The sequence below is a fragment of the Delphinapterus leucas genome, chromosome 6 (genome assembly GCF_059928025.1).
Source record: "Delphinapterus leucas isolate spDelLeu-1000000601 "Yukka" chromosome 6, BTC_Dleu_Yukka2, whole genome shotgun sequence".
NCBI classification, from domain to species: domain Eukaryota; kingdom Metazoa; phylum Chordata; class Mammalia; order Artiodactyla; family Monodontidae; genus Delphinapterus; species Delphinapterus leucas.
In genome coordinates, this window is record NC_143134.1 from 34,963,083 (window position 1) to 34,986,369 (window position 23,287).

Sequence of the window (23,287 nt, forward strand, 5' to 3'; positions counted from 1 at the left end):
CTTTTGTGTTTCTACTATAGGTTTTTGCTTTGTGGTTTCCATGAGGCTTACATAAAACATAGTTATTTTTAATTGACAATTTAACTTTGATCACATATAAAAACTGTCCTGCTTTACACCCCCATTTTATGTTTTTGATATCACAATTTACATATTTTTATATTGTGTACCATTAACAAATTATTGCAGCTAAATTTTGTCTTTTAGCTTTTATACTAGAGTTAAGTGATTTACACACTACCATTACAGTATTAAGGTATTCTGAAATTTTTTTGAACTTATTTTTATTGAAGTATAGCTGACCTACAATACCATGTTAGTTTCAGGTTTACAGCAAAGTGATTAGAATACACACACACACACACACACACACTCTCCTATCCCTTTTGTAACCATAAGCTTTTCTATGTCTGTCTGTTTCTGTTTTGTAAATAAGTTTATTTATACTAATTTTTAGATTCCACATATAAGTGATATCATATTTGTCTTTATCTGACTTACTTTACTTAGTATGATAATCTCTAGGTCCATCCATGTTGCTGCAAATGGCATTATTTCATTTTTTTATAGTGAGTAATAGTCCATTGCATATATATATATACACCATATCTTCTTTATCCACTCATCTGTTGATGAACACTTAGGCTGCTTCCATGTCTTGGCTACTGTAGTCCTGCTATGAACACTGGGATGCATGTATCTTTTCAAATTAAGAGTTTTGTCTTTTCCAGATATATGCCCAGGAGTGGGATTGCTGGATCATATGGTAACTCTATATTTAGTTTTTTAAGGAACCTCCAAACTGTTTTCTATAGTGGCTGCACCAATTTACATTCTCATCAACAGTGTAAGAGTATTCCCTTTTATTTTATCCAAAATGAAACGTTTATGTTTTTTGCAAATAGCTTCTTTCCAGAAGACAGCCGTCTTCTCATTCTCTTGACAATGTCTTTTGCAGAGGAGAAGTTTTTAATTGCAATGAAGCTTAGCTTATCAATTATTTCTTTCATGGATCATGCCTTTGGTGTTGTATCTAAAAAGCCAAACCCAAGGTCATCTAGATTTTCTCCTATGTTATCTTCTAGAAGTTTTACAATTTTGAGTTTTATGTATAACTCTTCAAGCCATTTTAGTTAATTTTTGTGAAGCGTTTACGGTCTGAGTCTAGATTAACTTTTTGCATGTGGATGTCCAGGTGTTCCAGTACCATTCTTTAATCTGTTCCATCGATCTATTTGTCTATTCTTTTGTATTCTGTAATTTGTATTATCACTGTATTTGGGGGCTCGGTTGTCTGTTGCATATGTTTATAATTGTTATATCTTATTGGTGAATTGACTTTTTTATCATTATATAATGCTCCTCTTGGTCTCTTGTAACAATTTTTGTCTTAATTAGTCTATTTTGTCTAATATTAGTAGAGTCACTCCTGTTCTCTTTTGGATACTGTTTGCATGGAATATCTTTTCCCGTCATTTTACAGTCAATTGATTTATGTCTTTGAACCAAAAGTGAGACACCCATAGTTCGATGACGGTGTGAGAAATCAAATGTAGTTTGGTAAGCAAATCTATTATAGGTCTGGGTCTCTACTGTATGCTTCCATTTATATAAAGTACAGAAAATGGCACAAGTGGCCTGAACTGACAGACTCAGGGAGTTATCCCTGAAAGGGAGTGGGTGCAGAAAGCACGAGGGCTTTGGGGGACTGCCTGCCTTCATTTGCTTTCTCATCTGGATGGTGGCTGCAGAGTGTGTCCATTTTGCAAATATACAGCCACTGGACACTTGCTTGCACTCCTATGTATGTGTGCTATACTTCACAAACACTTTAGGGTAAATAAAACAAATCTTGGTTCCTTAAGAGATGAAAATGGATCCTGGTGTGTGTGGGTGTGACCACTGATTCCTATTGTTCTCATGGAGGCCCACGAGGGGGTGTGCTCATACTATCCAGGCAGGGAGGCCTTTTCTGTGGGTAAGGTACTGTAGCACTGCCATTTGCTTAGGAGGAGGAGCTGTGTGTGGCGGGGGGGGGTGGCGGGGAGGAGGGAGCCTCCGCTCCAGGGACCTAGGCTTACCAAGGCAAGCTCATGGATGACTGAGGTGAACTCACAAGAGCCAGTGTGCTTTCCCACAAGAAATCTGACAAAATGGTAACACATCGCTCTTCCAGCTCTGTTTGGGCACAAATGAAAGATGAGCACAGAGGCAAACCTGATGGCATCTGATCCCTGCCAAAATTCCACACCAGGTGATGTCAGGATGAAGGCATATCTGTTTTTCCAGGAGGCTCCCAAAGGCAGGAGACAGTGTCTCCAAGCTGGCGCTGTTGTTTCCAGCTCTGGTAACCTGCTTGGGTGTGTGGGGGTGAAAATCACTGCAGGGAGATGGAGGAGGTGGCAGGAATGGGGACATTCCCTCTCGGAAAGGAAGACCAAGTGGAAAGCCTTTCAGCTCCAACTGCCCCCTCCCACAGGCTCCCCAGGACCCCACCCACTCAGGAGCCTGCCACTCCTGAAGAAGCACATGTTCAAGGACCTGAAGCACACTGAGGGGTAGGGAAGGCCTCAGCATATGCGCTTGTACAAATCAAACACCCCAAAAAGCAGGACTGGGCCAAGGACCAGGTGGTATCCCCACCTGAAAAAGAGCCTGCCCTGCTCAGCTCACTGCCAATGCCCCCTCCTCCTGGGGGTCTCCTCCAGATCTGTCGCAGGCTCTCTTCCCAACCTCTTCCAGGGAACCGTTGGGATGACAGGACAGTAGGGAAAGAAGACTCCTTCTAGCTCCTGAGTTACAAAAACAATTCTCTTTGGAAAGAAAGGTTCAAACTGAACATGGGTCCATGCTACTAAAGTGGGATGGGTGGGGATTGTGAGAAGGAGGGGGCCTCTCAGTGACCATGAAGCCAAGGGAGACTCCGGGTGCAGGGGAGATGCCAGGGTAGCAGGATCCTGACCTCAGACAGCCTCCCCAAGGGAAGCCCTGAGATTTGGGTGAAATCACTCAGGCCTGACTGAGACCATCAGAAGGAGAGGTGGCAAACTGTCCCTAAGACTTCCTATTCCCTCAGACATGACTTGTACCCTATGCTCACACTCACAAGCAATCACTGGGATGGGCTCGGCGTGCCTTGAACACATTCCTGCAGGTGAACATGGTTTTGTGTTGACAAACAAGTAACTCTTGTTGCCTGCACCTATTCATTCCTGGGCACAAAGAGCAAGAGTTTGGAGGGCAAAGGATCCCTCGTCATGCAAATCTCTTTGCTTCCTAGTCAGTACAATGCAAAGGCAATGTGCTCTCACTGCCACGCTGCTGGGTGCTCACGACACCTGACGCCCGTCACGGGAGGCACCCCCTGTCTCCCCTTCCCCCCACGCCTCCTGAGATGGGCTTCAGGTTGCTTCCAGTTTCCACCACCAGGGTTAACGATAGGCTGGTTTTCTTGTTTTAGGTGCTGGAATTATAGTGCATTGCTGGACCCACAGTCATCTGGAGCAGGGGGTCAGAGCAGCCACAGAGAACAAGTTTTGTGCTTTGTCTTTTTATTATTCTTTATTTACTGGTCCTACCAATGTGACCCTTTACCCAGGCCCACTGTTCCTACGTGCACTGGCTTTACAGACATTTGCACCATATGTCTGTGTCCCAAGTTGTGAGTGATTTCTCCTTCCTATTCCTTTTCCATGCTGTGCCTCGTTTTCTCAGAATCTGAAGGCATTTTTGTTTGTTTGGGTCTGTGTAAAGGTTCCTTGGCAGGAGAACATGCATATGATCTTAAAATAAAGACATTCTGACACTAAGGTAATGCACAGAAAAAATACAGTACACAGACATCATTGCAAATAAATACCCCGTACAGATGAAGTTTTTGTAAATGTAACATTATTTCTTATGAATCAACACTGTAAGAGAAGGTAAAAATAGGGGTCCCTACAACTAGGAATAAAAATGCTTATTCCAGGAAACAGAATTCTTCTATTCTTGCTACTTATATTATTATAATTTGTCCTGTATTTTGGAGGAGAGAGGACACTTTTTCTTCCTCCTCCTTGAGTACCAATTTGACCACTTGCACAACCTCACTCAGCAAATCAGGACAGGACACAGATCTGGTTTGCCAAGGAGCTTTAGTGACTTCTGTTTCCTGAAATTAACAGTGATTAGTTACACCAAGCAAGAGAATATATAATGTCTCTCTCTCACATTTGCAAAGAATACTATGGCTAGCCCTCACCCCAATGCACGAGGCCGACGGTGCCGGCTCCCCTGCCACCCGCCCCACTCTTCACAAACGTGGCGTGTTGTTCACATAGCTTGCTTAGCTTGTCCCATGAAGTCCATTTGGTTCCCAAAGCACACTCAAGGTTTGTGTTCACTTTCGTTTTCTCAGCCCCTGAATTTGCAAGGATCTGCACAGTAAAGAATCACTGACTAACAGAATTTTGCACAATTGCTGTTTTCTTTCCCTCAATGAAGATGCCCAGGGTCAGGTTAGAAGGTGTGCACCTGTTCACACTGATTGGTCCACACTGGCCTTCAACATTCCCAACTAGCTCTTCACTGTCCATTTTAGAGAATAAACTACGCTGGAACACCTCCCTAAACTGATGAAGGCACTACTGGCAATGATTACTAACAAAAAGGCGTTGAAATATAACACCCTAAAAATCGACGACTGTAGAATTTTCTAAGTGTACCACAATTTGGCACAACAACCGGAGTAACAAAACAATTCCAATTTGGAATTTCACTGGTACAGTTGTATAAAATTCTGTTAATCAGTCATGCTTCACAATGTCCTAAAACCCAGAAAACTCTGGAATTTGTAGGTAATACTACTCATTCAATAATTTATCTTTTTGTTTTCAAGTGCCTTTTACTGTTTAACCAGAGCAAAGGTCAAGTTTTCTTCTTGTTACATTGAACTATTCCTAAGAATAATAATAATACAATATGAAAAACCCCAGAATCCGAATACCCTGGATTTCTTAATGAACATGGCATTTAAAATCTGTAATTTCAAACATGAACCACAATGCCGTATAATTAAAAGGCTGCTGAACCACAGCATGGATACATTTAGCCGGGCTCCTTACCAAGTTGAAGCCTCCACCTAAACAATCTAGAGCTACACGCTAGGAGGACACACCTGTGCCATGTGCTGATAACAGATCAACACACCGTTGGGAGCTACAGGACCACGAGACAGACTACGGCATCTGAAACCATCTCTACGCCAGGGATGAAGGAAGCAAATATAATATCAAAATATCAAAAGTGCACAGGTGGATTGGGTAAAAAAGGAGTATCTGTAACAGGGAGACCCCAGTGGTGAGTGTTTCTAGAGGGTTCCTAAGCAAGCCTGGTGGTCGCTGTCCAAGCAGGTTCTTCAGCGCCTGTACAAAGGCCTTTCCAAGCAGCAGCTGCCGGCATTCTCAACATTAAAGCTTTTATTTCCTCTGCCATTAAAAACTTGGGGAATGCTATTTTGAAAAGAATTGCAGTAGCATATCCAAAAACGTTTCTAAGTGGACTTTTAGGCTGCCCTTCCTTCCTCTGCGTGGGCCCATGGGAGAGGAGGGGAGGGGGCTGCAGTGTGACAGGGCCGGCGGCCGAGTCCTCCCAGCAGCTACTCTACAGCTGAAAATGGGAGAAAACAAGACAACGTTAGAACCGGTCACCCGTCAGACAACTAAAGCTCTCACCGAGCTGTGAGGGCATGGGTGTGTTAGTTGGCAGCAGAGAAGACCTGCATGTGTTAGGGGGCGCCGCTGGCCCCGAGTACCTCATGAAGACCCTTTACTTTACAAGTATGGAGAGAAGCTGTGTGCCAGGCTTGGCAAGGAGGCAGAAGCAGTATGCGGCGCCAGCAGGCAGCCATGCCCCTGGAAGTCCTGCTTGCAGAGGGGAGATGGCCTGACATCTTCTCAAGTGGGAGGGGAATCCAAGACCTGACATCCCATCTGCAAAACAGCCTGGAGCTGGGTATAGGCACACAGAAGGGACAGGTATGGTCCATCCTGTGTATCTTCACTCCGCAGTTTGCCAAATCCAAGTTGGTCTGGGTAGCACCTGGCATCTGGTGGGAATTGAGACATGCTTGGGAATTAAGGGAAAGAGTGGAATGGGGGCAGATACCTGTGTGCAGGGACAATGAAAATTCCCCCTCTGGGCCCCAGAGAGAGGAGGCAAAGAGCTATTCAGGGAGACTGCACCTTCATGGCTGGTGGGCCCCAAGGATGACATGGAGAGAAACACTGAGAGAAGTTCGGCTGCCAAAGCTCTTGGTGTGGGTGCAGCTTCTGAGCATGGGGGAGTACTATGGCTGCCTTTCCTGCCTGTCACCACCTCTGGAATTGCACTGATGATCAAGAACCATATTCCTCCTACCGTGAATCCTGAAACTAGCCCTGGGTCCATTCAAGGTTCCCTTTCCACACCAGGCCGGGCTTCAGTTAATAGGTGTGGGACCCAGTCCCTCATTTCAGCCTGGCCCGCTGGTAACTCAAGCTCAGGTTGGGGGTTTCCACAGCCCTGTTTCTTGTAGTCTGAAGCCCCCTGAGAGGAAGGCCTGATAATGGGCAGAGAGTGAAAAAATCCAACTGGAAGCTGGGGACACTCTAAGTACAAAAGGATGGGCTTCCTGTGAGGACAGAGGTCTGGCCAGGCACTTGGGAAGTTTTTCCCATTAGAAAAAACCCAAGCCTTTGGCCTGCCGGTTTGTCACCTTGCAGGCCACCAGACAAGTGTACAAATCTCAGAAAGAGAAGCTGAGGCTGCTGAGCTCTGGTCTGGGGTGTGGTTAGGTGTGCCTGTGCCTCTTGAGCACGTGTACGCCTGGGCTGGAGGACATGGGCCACAGGGCTGCTCTTCCTCTGGGTTTAGGGGAAGGAATTCTGTAATTCTGTCCCAAATATAAACTGTAACGAGATGCCGCACAAACTACAAAATAATTGTCTCCGTAATCTGTACCAAGCACAGAGTGTCCTCCGAGGCCGCACCTGGGATTCAGGCCGGAACCTCTAACACTGGTTTCTGGGTGCCGGGGCAGTACAACTGCATTAGACACATGCAGGGAACATGCAAGTTTCAATGCAAGTTCTGCCCCTCCCAGTGAGAGCCAATGGCACGCGGGCCCTGGGAAGCCACATTTTCGTGAGGACACATGTCTCCAACCCCACCTTGACCACCCCTCCAAGAGAGCAGCTGCTGTGAAGGGTGGTCCCGAGGGGTGAGAAACAGACACAAAGCTTGCAGTGTCCAGGTGGAGAAGCAGGCTGCCTCTGCTAAATTCTTCCCTCTGTGCATTAGTCACAGTTAAGACCAGCCTAGCACCATGGTCCCACTGCTGCCAGGTTAGTTGAGGTGAAGCAGACAGGTGATAGGCGGCAGGTTAGCTGCAGCGTGTACCCTTGCGGCCCTAATCGCAGTAAACGTTATATTTCTCGCCACAGAGCACCTGGGCAGCAAGCCCAGCACCCTCAGCCCTGTCACTAGCGCAGGCGCAGGTGTGACTTACGCTCGGGGTACCAGACTTGGCCTTGGGGGTGGCCTTGGCGCGGCTTCGCCGGGTCTGCTCATGGTCCAGCTCAAGCAGCTCCAGCCGCTGGGTCAGCGCCAGCTTCTGCTGGATGGCCATGCGCAGCAGCGAGTTGAGTGTCTTCTTCTCGTCCTCAGCAGCTGCCAGCTGCCGCTGCATCTCATCCAACTGTGTGATGTACTCGTCACACCTGCGGGGACGCAAGAGGCGAGAGCGTGGCTGAAGGACCTGGGAGAGCCAGCGGCGTGTATGATCATGGCTCCCGTACTGAGGGCTCCAGAAGGTGAGCAGACCCCATCTGCTCACTGGGCTAGAAACGAAGAGGATGTGCCCCTCTGAGGTTTGGCTTTCTCTGGGAGGGGCTCTCTGAAGCCAGTTTTCACTAAAGGAGGTGGTGGCTGCCCTTCAAGGCCTCCAGGTGGCTCAGGGGCAGCGGGCTGGAGGTGTGATATCACTTGGCTCTCAGGATGTGGGGATAAACCCGAGGGCAGGAATTGGCTTGCTCCCGGAATAGCCCAGGCACACAGTAGGTGCTTAGTAAGTCTAGAACAAATGGCTAACCAGAGCCTGGGAAAAGCACATGTGGATGTCATAAACAGCCCTATTTTAGTATCTGCTGAGCTGTGGCACATGCTCCCCAACTAGGTAAGGAGCTGGGAGAGAAATGCCCATCCTGGGTCTGTCCCTGAGGGAGGGAGTGCGGCCTGGGTGAAGGGGATGATGGGCACACCCACCCTACACCCCCATCCACCAAGGCCAAGGACCATCAGCAAGTTTTAACCCTTGCCCCGAGGTTTGCAATCGTGGCACCATCTGAGAAGTCAGGCTTTTAAATAAAACAAGTTGAGGAAGCAAGGGTCAACATACTATGTGCTGAGGACTAACTGAGAGCTTTCCCAAGCACTTTGCCCAGGAGGAAAGAAAGCTTCCAGAGAGGCCTGGAAGCTTCTTTCTTTGTCTTTGCCCCCTCTTCCCACATCGCTGAAATGCAGGGAGTGCCCAGCACCCTAGCACAAGGCAAAGTAGGCCCTGAGCTCAGTTTCAACACTGTTTAACCCAGAGCCTCAGCCTCCCAACCCTGACTGACACTGGCCAGCAGATAGCACCATGCCTCTCTGAATAGGGAAACACCCAGAAGCAGGCCCCAAAAGCAGCCTCCAGCTCTGCACCTGCCCGGCTTCCTGACCACAGGACTGGCCTAAAGAAAGATGCCGCCCACCACCCCCACAAACTCTAACTGGTAGGGTCAGAGGGGCAGCACTGGGACCCCGCCCCTGCTGGGAGGGAAACCTTCCTTCTAAATACATGAACTTCCCACCAAGTTCTGGGGGCAAACTCATTTGTTATCACTGGCTTGCCCACTTGCCTGTTTCTCCTTCGAAGCTCATGCCTCCAGCCTGGCCATAAGGACCCACACTTTCAGCTTTCTGCTTCAAACTTTCTCATCTTAGGCGTAAAGTGGAGACAAAACTGGGCCCCTGGGCTGCTGAGCAGCGAAAGGAGCGGTGAGCATTACCTGGTGGCGAACATGGCACGCAGTGAGGAGAAGGTGGCCGCGTCCTCCTTGAGGGCCTTGAGCTCATTGCGCAGCTTCATCATGGTCTCGGTCACCATGGCCTTCTCGTTCTCGTACTTGCTCTTTAGGTTGGCGAGGGCCACCTCTGCTGTCTAGGGGGTCAGAGATGCAAAAGACGGGCAGGTGAGGGGCGTCAGGAGGGGTCTGCTGCCTCAGTGCCACAGACCAAGGCCCCAGCCAGCCCTCTCAAAGGCCTCAGCCCCTCCCCACAGCATTGAGGTGAGGTTTTCTCACATCTTTCCTTAAGTAGCAGGAACAGCACGGGACAGGAGGCCAGGGAGGGTGAGAAACCCCCCGCCCACGTGCCCACCCCTGATGGACCCGAGCGCCATGCACACCTGCTTGTTGGCCTTGAGCACCGTGCGCAGCGTGGTGATCTGCTCCCGCTTGGTGCTGAGCAGCGACTTCAGCTTCAGGATCTCCTCCATGAGTGCCTCCCGGTCCTTGTCCGCAGCTGGGCCCAGCTCCTGTGAGGCCAGGCGCTGCCGCGACAGCTCTGTGGTGCGGTCCACAGCTGCCTGCAGGTGCCTGATCTGGTCACGGATGATGGCGATCAGGTTGTAGATGTTCATGGGCTCCCGGCGTGGGTCACTCAGGGGCGAGGGCAGTGAGGAGCCAGGTGAGGGGCTGCTGTCCCTGGCCCTACCCTCTGCGGCAGGCGGCCCCTTGGGCAGGACAGGTGAGCGACGCCCCCGGGTCTCAGGGCTGCAGCTGCCGGCGCCAGCCGGGCCCTCTCGGTAGTAGTCCAGCACCACACGGGTGGGCGTCTCGTTGTTGCACATGCACACGTGGTGGTAGAGGTTGGCCAGCTCCTCACTGAAGGTCACCAGCTCGTCCTGGGCCACGCTCAGGCTGCCTTGTGTCTCGCCTGCGACGTCGCTCACCTTCTTCAGCTCCATCTGCAGCCGGGACAGGAGCTCGCGGTCCTGGCGGCTGGCCTTCTCCAACAGGGAGACCTTCTCAGTGAGCGCCTGGCTTTCGGCCTCATGCCGGCCCTTCTCCTCGGTGTGCTGGGCCTCGCTGGCCTCGTGTGCACTGCGCAGCGCCTTCAGCTGCTCCCGAAGCTCACCAGCCTCTGCCAGGGCCACACGGTACTTGCAGGCCAGGATCTCAGGCCCATTGATGTCCACCTCATAGTAGTCACCATCCTCATGGCTGTCTCGCTCCTTCTCACTGTCCAGGGCTGTCCGCCGCTCCTTGCTGGCCTGCAGGCGCCGCAGAGCACTCAGGTTCTCTGTGAGGCGGCTCACCTCCTCGTGCTGCTCCGACAGGGCCCCTCGGGCCTGCTCCAGCTGCTTCTGTGTGTCCTGCAGCGTTGCCAGCAGGCCCACCTTCTCCCGCTCCATCTGCGAAGGCACAGAAAAGGCCCGTCAACAGCCCACAGAAGTACTTGCGCTCAGAAGACCCCTGGACAGTCCCAGGAGTGACCCCATCCATGCCATGACCATCACCCTGCTAGCCTCTCTGTGATAAATTCGGGTGGAGGTGTCATGTGTGGGGCTATGATGGCTCTTCCCCCTGCCCAGATGCTTGCGGGGCTTGGTGAGTCCCTCCTCAGAGACACGTAGTGAACCAAGGGGCTGTGGTGCAGACCCTGGGATTCTGTTCAGTCGGGGTAGGAAACCCTGACGTGACGTGTCTACAGGACACAGCATGGGAAACTACACACAGGGACCTCAGAGGGACATAAGAAAACCTCTGATGGTGCCCAAACCTGTAACCAGAAACCTAATTCTCTGGGCACCTTCCACCTATAATGCTGCAATTCCACTTAGGTTAACAATACAGAATTACCTACGTAAAAGAAACGTAAGTAAAAGAAGGTGCATAGCATTGACAAAGTGTCAGGAAAGCGCTGTCCTGGTGACGAGCAGGTCTGGCCAACACCATGGGGGACAGGAGTGGAGGTGGGAATGGTGCACGTGGGCCCAAGGCCCGGGGCTGTGACAAGACCTGGGTGGGGTGGGGCTACCCACCCGCTCACCTGCATTAGCTGCTGCTTAAGCTTCTGGATCTCAGAGATGTTGAGCTCACTGAGGAGGTCAGAAACGAGGCTGGGGGAAGGTGGAGCAAGGCCGTCCTTGGTGGGCGTGGAGGTCTTGTTGTCCAACGGCAGCTTGGCCAGGCCACCGTGCTCAAAGCCATTGGCCAGGGCTTCGGCATCATCACCGAGCTTAAGGCCGTCCAGGGAGACGTGCAGGTGGCTGGTGTAGAGGGAGTCATTGATGCTCATGTAGTGCGACAGCTCCTTGCGCAGACTGTTCTTCTGCTCCCGCTCTGTCTTCAGCGTCTCCAGCGCCTCCTCCAGCTGCCGCTCCGAGATCTCCTTGAGCCGAATGGCGTCCTCCAGCTGGCTGTTGAGATATTCGGTCTCCTCCTCCAGACGCTTGATCTCATGCTTGAGACCCTCAAACTCCACCTGTGAAAGAGGTCAACACTCTTCTATGCCTGAAGAATGGGGAAGAAGCACCATTGTGCTGACTGCACAGCTGGGAAGACACAGATGCTTAGAGGGTTACAGGCATGAGGTGCACACAGGAAATGGTCAGCCCACACCTGGGACACACGTGCACGTGGTATGAACAGTGCAGAAGCATGAGACTTGCTCATCACCAGAGATGCCACGGAAATCAGAACACATCCACACTGCCAATTTGTCAGGTGACTTAAAATGTTGCCTAGTGAAAGTGAGGGTTAAGCCAGGGCCGTGGCCCAGAGCCAACCTACCTGTCCCACCTGCCCAGCCCAGATACTTGCCTGGTTCTGCCTGAGCACAGACACCTGCTTTTGCAGACTGATGTTCTCCTCCTCCAACTCCGAGTAGTCCTGCAGCAGGCGGGCCTCCCGGAACTTGTACTCCTTGATGTCATCCCGCAGGCGGCCACGCTGAATCTCGACATTTTGGTTGATCTGCCAGGAGGAAGGCAGGTGTGAGCAGCCTGCCCTAGCTGGTCGACACCACCCCTGGGGCAGAAGGAGCTCAGTGCAGCCAGGCCCACCATAGTGGCCATATAGCTGGGACTTGGAATCCCAGGCCTGCTCTGGTGCCCGATGTGGCCACCTGGCGAGGAGCTGGGGCCCTGGGCTGTGAGGTATTGCAGTGAACAATGCAGGATCTCAGCCTGCTCTGACCCTTGGTTTCTTCATCTGTAAAATGGGGTTCAAAGTAGTTCCTCGGTCACATGCTGCTGGTAGCATGTACAATGGTGCAGTGCTGTGGAAACAGTCTGCAGCTACTCGAACAGTTCAGCACAGAGTTAACATCTGACCCATCAATGCCCCTCCTCGGCAAGCACTCGAGAGAAAGGAAAACACATGCCCACCAAAATCTTGTGCACAAATGTTCAGACACTATTCACAATAGCAAAGGTGGAAACAACTCAAATGTCCACCAACTGATGAGATAACATGCTGTAACACAAATAAATCTTGAAAACAACGTGAGTAAAAGAAGAGGTGTTAGTGGTCATGTATTGTATTGTATGATTCCACTTACGTGAAATGTCCAGAATAGGCAAATCCACAGAGATAGAAAGCAGATGGGTGGTCGCTGGGGGGCAGGGAGAAGATGGGATGGAGAGTGGCTGCTAATGGGGTTTCTTCTTGGAATGATGTAATATTCTAGAATTGATTTGGGATGGTGCATAAATCTGTAAATATACTAAAATCCACGACTGTACACTTTAAGTGGGTGAGCTGTAAGGGATATGAATTATCTCAATAAAGTTGTTAAAAAAAGAGTTCCTGCCTCCGAGGTGCCTTGAGGATTCAAATATCATGCACGGAGAGAGGCCAGTGCAGACCTGTCATTAACTGTGCAATCAAGACTGGTGGGAATTCTCAACTGGCTGCTACTATGCGCCGTGTGCCAGGACCTGGGTCCCTTGGCCCACATTCTGGGGCCGTCTTGTATACTGTAGGATGCTTAGCAGCAACCTGAGCCCTGCCTACTGGATGCAGCCCCCACCCCTGTTGTGACCACTGAAACTGCCTCCAGACATGGCCAGTGTGCCATGGGGGCAGAATCATCCCCTAGACAAACTCTCCATCTCTCCCCACATCCCTGTTCCCAACAATCCAAGCAGCTTCCCCCACATGCCTGCAGAGATCTAACACCCCCCCCAGGCCAACACCACCCCGCCTGGACCCTCGGCTAGAAGCGCCATCACCCACTGGGCCCCATAGCTCACCTTGTCCTCCTCACCCGGCACACAGGCCTCTCTGCTGGCGCTGAGGTTTCTTGTGATCACATCCGTGCATACACTAAGATTCCATATAGGTACACACGGAACAGCAATGTTGGATTGGTAAAATGAAATAGGACCAATAAGAAAAAAAGTTCAGGAAAGCAACAGAGAGGGGAGTGAGTCATTATATGTATCAAGCACTCCTGACAAACGCTCACTACCAAAATCTCCAGTAAATGGACTGATGCAGTCTTCTCAATAAGTGACCCAAGGAGGTACCCAAGAGCCAACACCAGAAAAAACAGACACCAAGTTACTGACTGGAGAAATGCAAGGCCCCCGGAAAGCAAAACTCCTATTAGGCAAAAATAAACAAAATAACAGTGTGAGTGGCAATGGGAAGAAACATATACTTACTTGCTTCCTAACGAAGTTCTGCATACACCTCGACTCTGGCCATTTCCCTTGTTAACCACCCAACTGACTGTTATGGTTAATCTTAGTGTCAGCTCGTCTAGGTCCTGGCATCCAGAAATTTGGTCAAACACCGGCCTAGATGTCGCCATTCAGGTATCTTTTAGATGGGATTAACATTTAAATTAGTAGACCCACTGAGTAAAGCAGATCACGTGCCATAATGTGGGTGGGCCTTATCCAGTCAGTTGAAGGCCTTGAGGAAAATAAAAAGACAGCCTTCAGACTCAAGCTGTAACATCAGTTCTTCCCTGGGCCTCCAGCCAGCTGGCACAACCCGCAGATTTTGGATCTGCCAGCTCCCACAACTGAGTGAGCCAATTCCCTACAATAAATCTCTCTCTCTATACACACACACCCCTATCGGTCTGCTTCTCTGTAGAGTCCTCGCTAACACAATGATGGCTATACAAGAACCATGCTTGCTGCATCCACCTTGTGTAAGGCAAGCTGGTTGCTGCCCACCTGTTGTGGTTCAGCCCGCTCTGGCCTGATGCACCTGCTGAGACCACCTGCCCACTCTCAGTATGGGAGGACACAGGAGGTAAGATGGTGAGACAGGGGCAGCGGGCAGGGGCAGCTGCTGGTCACGAACAATGTAAATGGGCTCTATTTAAAACTTAACAACTCCCCTCAATAAAACAAGTGGTCCCAAGGTGGACAGAAAGAAGACAGAAAGAGATAAGACCACGGGCCAGCCTGATTGCCTAGGCCGAAGCCCTCTGCACCCCAGAACCTATGTGCCCAGGCTGCACCAGAAACCTCTGCTGAGCTGAACCCTTGCACAGTCTTCCTGCACAGGAATCGTCTTTGTTTTTTTTATTGAGATATGATTCATATACCATGAAGTTCACCCACTGAAAGTGTACAATTCAGTGGTTATAGCTCACTCAGAGTTGTGCACCATTACCTGTTCTGGAACATTTTCATCACCCTAAAAAGAAACCACACACCAATTAGCAACCACCAATCTGCTTTCAGTCTGTGGATTTGCCTTTCACAGAAACGGACCTGGACAACATGTGGCCTCCCTGTGTGGCTCAGAAAACCTTTCACTGGCGCTGTCTCCATACTGGCACTGCACTTGGTGCTCGACCGCCCCGAGGGGCATCACCCACTCCTTCACTACTGAGTACCAACTGTGCTAGGTGCTGCTCTAGGCTCTGTCTTGTTCACTGAGGCACGTGTATAGTCGCCCACGCACAGCACACACATTGCCAACTGGTGTCAGCTACTGCTGAGTGAGGCCCTGAGTAAGTGAGGAGGGGTGTTGTACTGAAGTCAGGTCTGGGAGTCTGGAATGCAGAGCAGCCAGTACCCCATGTTGCAGAAGCCCCATCACGGCACAGCTGGAACTAAGGCATAGGGAGGGAGCACCATCCTGCACAGGAGCGCTCCAAAGCTGGTCAGTATTTTCCCTCAGAGGAAAGGACAAGACGTTTAGCCATGAGGCCATAGCCCAAGCCCCAGGAAAGGCCTGTGGCCCCATGTAAGGCCAGGGTGGAGGTGGGAGGGATGCCCCAGCCCTGTCAGAGCTGTGGAGCCTGCACAGGGAGAAGGTGAAGACAGAGGCAGAGATCGGAGCAATGTGAACACAAGACAAGGAACACTGAGGGTTGCCAGCACCCAAAAGCTGGAGAGGCTCCACCTGGAACACGGTCCTGCCAGCACCTTCATTTCAGATACATAAAATCTTAGAGAATAAAATTCTGTGGTTTTAAGCCAGTAGTCTGTGGCAATCTATTATGGTGGCCCGAAAAAACAAATATACAAATATAGGTTTAATACCAGGAAAAAGACATTGCTGTAACAAATACCTGAATATGTGGAAGTGGCTGTGGAGGTGGGGATGGCCAGAAGCTGGAAGAGCTTTGAGGAGGACAGGAAAAGGCCAGACTGCCTTGAGACTATTGGTAGAAATGTAATCGTTTCAGGTGACTCTGGTGAGGCTCAGAGAAGAGTCACAGAGAAATCTTCAGCTGCCTTAGGGAATGCATATACCATCACAAAATAACACTAGAAGAGGTACGAATGTTAGTTAGAAGTGCTCCCAGTAAGGCCTTAGGAGGGAACAAGAAACAGTGGAAAGGCTGTCCTTGCTGTAAAGCGGTAGAAAACCAGACTGAGCTGTATACCAGGGTTGGGTGGAAAGCAGAATTATTAAGTGAGGAATTTGGATGATTAGCAACCTCTGGGTTGTCTGCCCATGTGACAACTCCATGCCCTGGCTCTGGAGCCAGGTGTCCTTCTGTCCAAGCCTGTCCACTCCACGCTGGAGCATGGGGCTGCTGCCCCTGACCCAACACCCACCACCTCACTTTGTGGCCAAACACCTTGCTTTCTTCCAGCAGCTCCTGGTGGCCCAGATGCCACCACAGCAGGAAATAAGCCTTTTCCTGGCTCCTAGCCAGGACAGGGGAGATGACAACCGACATGACTTCTGCTGGGACATCTTTGTCACTTACTCCTGGGCCTGTGCAGGGCCTGACATGTGCAGAGTCCACCAGGAAAGCAAGGCCAGGGTCCAATGGGACAGAAAGATTCTTCCTAGTGGGGGGTCCCACTGGGCAGATGCTGCTGACCCCTCCACAACTCACAGTCCTGCTTCGCCAGGACGCCCTCACTCCTCCATTCCCAAGGCAAATCCGTGGAAGGCCTTGGCATGTGCCAAGGACCTGACTCTGCCTCCAGCCAGCTGTGGCCGTGCCCAGCTCCTTGGGTCTCTGCTTCTCCATCTGCAAAATGGGGCCCAAGGCCATGTCCCAGGACAGAAGTCGACAGGGCCCATCCATTCACAGTGCAGAGGTCAGGACCCACTGACTTTAGGCATGCAGCCAAACCTTCTGCACCTTGGCTTCCCAATTTGTGAGATGAGGGAAGTAACTGGATGCCCACAGCATCACTGAGAGGACAAGTTATAGGGTAGCTGGAACTGTCTCACATGCTGAGCATGTTTGCTACACGTGTCACATGATGGAGGCCACAAGTTCCTCTTGGAGAGTTGGGCATGGGGGATTGAACCCCTAAGCCAGTTATCGCAGGGTGGAAGGATGGGGATGGGGGTGGGGGTCAGAGGGCACAGCACAGCTGGCCCATCAGTCACTGAACATGGACGGCAGCAGGACCAGGCACAGGGAGGGAAATGACCTTCTGTGGAAGGGGCATCTCCTATGGCGACTGTGCAAAGCCTCCTCGGCTGGGTCACACCAAGACAGGTACAGGTTGGTGCTTATCAGGGACAGTGCTTGGTGTTGTGTCCTCATGATCCAGGCTCCTCAGCCAGGCCCGAGCCTTGGTGCAAGCCTCCTGTAGGATGGGGGACGGCCATGGAGGAGCTCAGCAGAGCAGCTCAGGCAGAAGCAGCAGGGCCAGGACCAGCAGAAGAGTAACTTGAGTGGGATGGGCGCGGAGTACAGACAGAGCCAGCAATCATGGGGACACTGACCAGGGCTCTAGTCTGAGTAGGCAGTGATGGAGAGCCTCCACTCCAACCAAGAACCTGGCATGGCTCCACAGTGATCCTACAGAGCTCCTACAGTGATCAGGGGCACAGGTGGGGCCTCAGGAGAAAGATGAACTGAGGATGTATGGGGGTGGGGAGTGGAAGGCTTCCTCCTGAAGCACTAACAGGAACAGCAGGACTCCTGGCCCAACCAGACCTGCTCTTTAATAGCAGTGTGTGGGACTGGCTGAGCTCATTTCCTGACACCAAAGCCAGTAGTCAGCAAGTCCCCCACCACGCTCCTGACTGCCCCCTTTTAGAAGGGGGAAGGAGCAGAATGAGTCTGGACTGGGCAGAGCACCTCTACTGGCTCTTCCGGAAAAGGGTGCTTAGCCAGCAAAGAGTCTAGTCTCCAACTTGGGTGGTCAAATCTACAGCTCCGATGGCCCCTTCTCCCCACCCTGACTAGAATGCTCCTGTGGGAGGAAATGAGATCATGCACTCCCCCTGGATCCAGCCAAGTTCCTCCCAGGCCCACAAGCCTTGGTGATCTCTAATCCCAAACCAGGGTGGGTGACTACTCCCCACTGTTGCCAGATCCTGGGCTCTGCCCCAAACCTTGCCAGTGTCCCCTCCCAGCCCTGTGGGACCTTGACTGTCATACATCCTCACATCTGAGGTGTCGACCTCAGAGCTGCCCACCGCTCAGAACCATCTGCTGTTCTGGTCACCTGTCACTGCTCCCCCCCCCGCCCCAACCCAGGAGAATAGAGGCCAGAGAGTGGGTCTTCCCACAGCCCAGAACAAGGCCTCTTGCCCTTCCTAATGAGAACTTGTGGGCTCTAACAACCAGGGACCCCCCCCAAGGCCACAGCCAGGACTGCAGCTCATGTAGACTTCTGCTGCTCCCCTGATGCTGTCCCACCCCATCTTGTGAATGGTGGTCCACCCTCCCACCTCTCTCAGAGGGCACTAGATGCCTGCTCTCCCCTCTCCACCGGCCCACGCCTCTCATGGCCAGGCCCCTGTCAGGGGCCAAGCTGATCCTAGGAGCTATCTGTGGTGGTCCCTTCTGACTTTGTTGTCATGAGCTGGCAGGTGGACACTATAATTCTGTTGTTCACATGAGGAACCCAGGATTCACATCAGCCCAAGGGCAGAGCTGGGATCCTGCCACCCTCAGCCCTTCCTGGACCACCATGAACCACATAAAACTGGGCTGGGAGTGGAACAACTTGTGGGTGGCCTTGCCCCCAGGAAGCACTGGCTTGTTTTCCCACCCACCCAGTCAAGCAGCCCACCCTAGTTCTGCTGCTTACCTCCTTCAGCTCCTGGGCCACTGAGGCCAGGCGCTCGTTCTCTGACTGCGTGTTGGCAAGCACGTTGCGCAGCTGCTTTAGCTCTGTCTGCAGCTCCAGCACCTTGCGCACATAGTACTGCTCCTTGGAAGCTGACTCCTGGATCAGACTCTCCTCCCGGCTCTCGCCGTCCGCAGCCACCTTCTTATGGTTCGTGTGGGCCTGTCCAAATGCCTGCAGGAGATGAGATGCTCTTGAGAGGGAGCCTGGAGGCAACCCTGTGGCCAGACACGTGGGGGAAGAGGGGGACACAGGAGGAGCAAGATACCTAAGGGCTACACGAGGGCTGTGAGGTTACAGAAGAGCTGGGAGTGGGGCTAATGAGGAGCCCTGGTGGGATGGGATAGAGGGACGGGCTAGAGGAACTGGGGAGAGGCAGGGATAGGAAGCCCCAGCCACCATCTCTGCCAGTGTGGCCCCCATCAGCAGATTGGCCCCACTTCGGGGCCAGGAAGGGAAGCCCCCAGAACCAGGGTGGGTCTGAGGTCTCCCTCCAGATATGGAAACCGAGACTCAGGGAAGTGCCCTTCCCCTGCCTGATCCTGATTCACTCATCCTGGGAGACACCTGTGCCTGGGGAGGCCTGGGAAGGTGGAAGCCCAAGCCTGGCACAAGTGAGGGGACAGGAGGGTGAACCAGAACACTCAGAATCAGCCAACAGGTCCCCATGTGTGTCCTAGTCAGGAGACCCTGCCCACCTGTCCAGGGCCTGAGCACAGAGATAAAAATACCAGAGGGGAGAGGACCCACCATCCCCATACCCAGCAAGAGCTTTGGGCTGTAAGAGGCAAAGGAGCATGTGGCTGGCTCAGGGAGGAGCCCCCATGGGCAAGTACAACCAGGATTGGTGCTGGCCTGCCCAAGTCCATGCCCCAGGTCCCGGCTGGCTCGGACCTGCCATCGTGCCGTGTCCCCCCAGGTGTCACGGCCCCTAGTAAGCACTTTTGCTTCTCTTTCCCTCTCACCCTGCACCACCACAGTAGCCAGGACGTGACCCACATAGGCCTGTAGTGTGTGTCCTCCCCAGGGGCTCCCTTCCCACTGGCCACCCCATGCAGACCTCTGAGGGGAGACCTTGTCTCTTTACAGGGCTCCTGGCTCACAGAAGAAAAATAAAAGAGAGAGGGCTCCTAAAGAGCAAAGAAAATGATGGCTTTATCTCTTGAGAGAAACAGAAACATTTTCATTCACTTATTATTTAATATGAAGTCTAGGAATTTAGTCCAAGAAAACAACTGGGAAAACGTGCAATGCCATGTATAAGGATGTTACTGAGCAGGACTGTTTGTAATATAAAAAATCAAAATGTAGAAAGTGTCTTGTTTCTCTGTTGGCAGGGGACTGGCTAAATAAAGTAGGGTAGGGTATGGTCAGGGTAACTGCTCTCCCTCCCAAGAGTGAGTCTTGTTCATCTGCTCTCAGCCACTGACAACCTGCTCTGTGAAGACACAGGCTCCTTTTTAAATCAAGTCAGCTCAGCTCTATGATTTCTGTTGCTGTCCTCCACCTCTTCCATCCTGGTCCCAGGGAAAGACTAAAGTACAAATCTGTGTCTACATAGGACCTGCCGTATCCTGGGTGGCAGCCCCAACCCCCAGCTGCACACCAGCCCTGGGCGAACCAGAACTTGGCAGAAGTGCAGGAAGAACCCAACCCATGGGGCAGGTGTACTGGAAAGCATCAGCCAGGTCATGGGTGTCTCTCCAAAACTCCAGACAAGCCTAACGGGGTAAGCAGAGCAGAACACGCCCTTGGATCTCGAGCTGGAGCACCGACATCTCCTGAGGCACCATGTCATCCTCAGAGGCTATCCTGAGGTGGGATGGCTAAACACGCGTGGGCGCGCACACACACACACACATTCACACCTTGGCCTGAATCTTCACCTCCACCCGGCTCCCAGCCTGGGGCAAATGAGCACCCAGGCAGCTTTTCAAAGACAATGGAGCTGGAGACTTACACCTCCCTGCCAAGACAAGACACTCACAGAGTCTGGATCTCCCTCCCATGTGGAAAACTAAAAACAACTGGGAAGTTTATGTGACTAAGCAATAGTTTTCAAGTCACTGAACACCAGACAGTGAGAGGCAGGGCACAGGTAAGCTCCATAACACCCTCCCACTCCTCCGGGAAGGAACTTCAACCACCATGCAGAAAGAAACTGAGGCCTGGCAGGACTGAGAGAAGGAGGTGGTACTGGAAGACAGTGAGTGGACAAGGCAGTGAAGGCAGTAGACCTTTGAACAGAGGGGCCCTCAGTCCTCGCAGGGGACAGTCAGTGCAAGCCTGTGAGGAAGCCACCGAAGCCAGGAAACGGCCACCCATAGGGACAGAGGCTGTAAGCAGCACTTGTTCCTACCAGCAAGAGGGAAGCCCTAACCCACAGGCAGCAGGTAGAGCCCTTGCAGGTCAGGGCAAAGTGGAGCTGGGGAAATGCTCTCTGGTCCCGACCAACAAAGCTTAAGGGCAAAACCTGAAAGGATCAAACTATATCCCAGAATAAAGCACACGAACACACACAGGAACAACCGCACCATCTCCCAACACAGTGAAACCCAGAACCTGGCACCCAATCACTGGTGACTGGGCCTGCAAAGGGGCAGAGAAGCCAGTCCACGAGGAAAGGAGAGGACAGAGTGACACAGTGACAGAGCTGGGAGACGGGGCGGGACTGATTTCTACAGACTCAGGAACACTGAGCCATGCCAAGCAGCAACCAAAGGTAGAGGAGATGGAATTACAAGGTGTGAGATGAAAGGGGCACTGGATGCGACTAATGGAAAACTGCACAACACAGATTAGTAAACTTGAAGAAACAGCAATAAGACTACACAAAGTAAAACACATAGACAAAAAAAAGACTAAAACACCAAACACAGTGTGAGCGAGCTGTGGGATAACTGCAAGGAGCCCAACACATGGGTAGTTAAGAGTCCCTATGGGAGAGGAAGAGATGAGGATAAAAAAAACTTCAAGAAATAATGGCCGCAATTTTTCCAAATTTGATGGAAACTATAAATCCACAAATCTTAGCAGCTCATCAACCTCCAAGCACAAGAAATAAGAAGAAAACTGCACTAAACATATCACAGACCTGTTTAAAACCAGTGATGCAGGAAAAAAAAAAACTAAAATCAGCCAGAGGAAAAAGGACACACTACTTATAGAGAAGGAAGCATAAGGATGACACAGGATTTCTCTGACAAGCCTGGAGACAGTGGAGCAACATCTTGAAAAAACAAAACAAAAAACTTATTAACTGTAGCTCCATACCCAGTGAGAACTGTTCAAAAACAGAGTGAAATAAAGACTCCAGACATACAAAATCTGTAAGAATTCATCACCAGCAGATATGCATTACAAAGTGCTAAATAAAATCCTTCAGGAGAAGAAAAACAATACCAGATGTAAATCTAGATTTACAAGGAGTTAAAAGCACCAGAAATGGTGACTACGTGAGTAAATATAAAAGACTTGTTCTTCTTCTTATGTAAATCCCTTTAAAAGATAATTAAGAGATTCAATGCAATCTCTATCAAAATTCCAATGACCTTTTTTGGCAGAAATGAAAATTTATACAGAACTGAAAGGGGCCCAGAACAGCTAAAACAATATTGAAAAAAAACACAGTGGGAGGACTCATATTAAGTTTTGAAATTCTCAAACTTAAGATTTCAAAACTTAATATAAGGCTACAGTGATCAAAACAGTGTGGTACTGGCATAAAGATAGACAATATAGACCAACAGAACAGAAGAGTCCAGAAATAAACACTCACATATGTGGTCAATTGATTTTTGAGAAGGGTGCAAAAATAATTCAGTGATGAAAGAATAGTTTTTCAACAAATGGTGCTAGGACACATGGAAATCCACATGCAAAAGAATGAAGCTGGATCTCTTCCTTACATCATATATAACAATTAACTCAAAATGGATCAGAGACCTAAATGGAAGACCTAAAACTACAACTGTCAGAAGAAAATAGGGATAAATCCTCATGACCTTGTTGGCAATGGGTTCTTCCATGTGACACCAAAAGCATGAGTAACAAAAGAAAAAAATAGATAAATTGTACTTCATCAAAATTTAAAAATCTGTGTATTAAAGACACTATTAAGTGAAAAAACAACCTATACAACAGTAGAAAATATTTTTAAATTTTGCATTTGATAAGGGTCTAGTATCCAGAGCATATAAAGAAAAAGGCAATCAGCTCATAAAAAGATGCTCAGCATCAGCAGACATTAGGGAAATGCAAGTCAAAACCACAATGAGATAGCACCTCACACCCACTAGGATGGATATAATTGAAAAATAAAATTTAAAAAAAAGAAAAATAACAAGTGCTGGTGAAGGTATGGAAAAACTGGAGCCCTCATACATTGCTAGTGGGAATGAAAAATGGTGCAGCTGTTCTGGAAAACAGCCTGGCAGATCCTCAGAAAGTTAAACATAGAATTACCATATGATTCTGCAATTCCACTCCTAGGTATAGACTCAAAAAAGAAAAAAAAGAAAATATATATCCACACTAAAACTTGTACACAAATGTTCATAACAGCCAGTAAGTGGAAACAACCCAAATGTCCAGCAATTGATGAAGGGATAAATAAAATGTGGGCTATCCATACAATAGCGTATTATTTGGTAATAAAAAGAAATGAATTACTGATACACGGTACAACATATATGAACCTTG

General features: G+C 50.4%; 1 protein-coding gene across 4 annotated transcripts in view; it reads right to left on the minus strand.

Annotated features, from left to right (window-relative positions):
- Positions 1-4,119: 4,119 nt before the first annotated feature.
- The window catches only part of BICD2 (BICD cargo adaptor 2), a 52,868-nt gene continuing 33,700 nt past the window's right edge, over positions 4,120-23,287 (minus strand). The window contains exons 2-8 of one of the 4 annotated variants that reach the window (XM_089912969.1): positions 18,548-18,760; positions 11,883-12,035; positions 11,110-11,544; positions 9,464-10,471; positions 9,066-9,217; positions 7,529-7,739; positions 4,120-6,088 (exon numbers count right to left, since the gene is read on the minus strand). In XM_089912969.1, the coding sequence (XP_089769095.1) occupies positions 5,768-6,088; positions 7,529-7,739; positions 9,066-9,217; positions 9,464-10,471; positions 11,110-11,544; positions 11,883-12,035; positions 18,548-18,760 (2,493 nt within the window). In that variant the 3' untranslated portion in view covers positions 4,120-5,767. Of the gene's footprint in view, positions 7,740-9,065; positions 9,218-9,463; positions 10,472-11,109; positions 11,545-11,882; positions 12,036-18,547; positions 18,761-23,287 lie in introns of all 4 variants that reach the window. The other 3 variants (XM_022564561.3, XM_089912970.1, XM_022564559.3) reach the window with 3 other exon arrangements.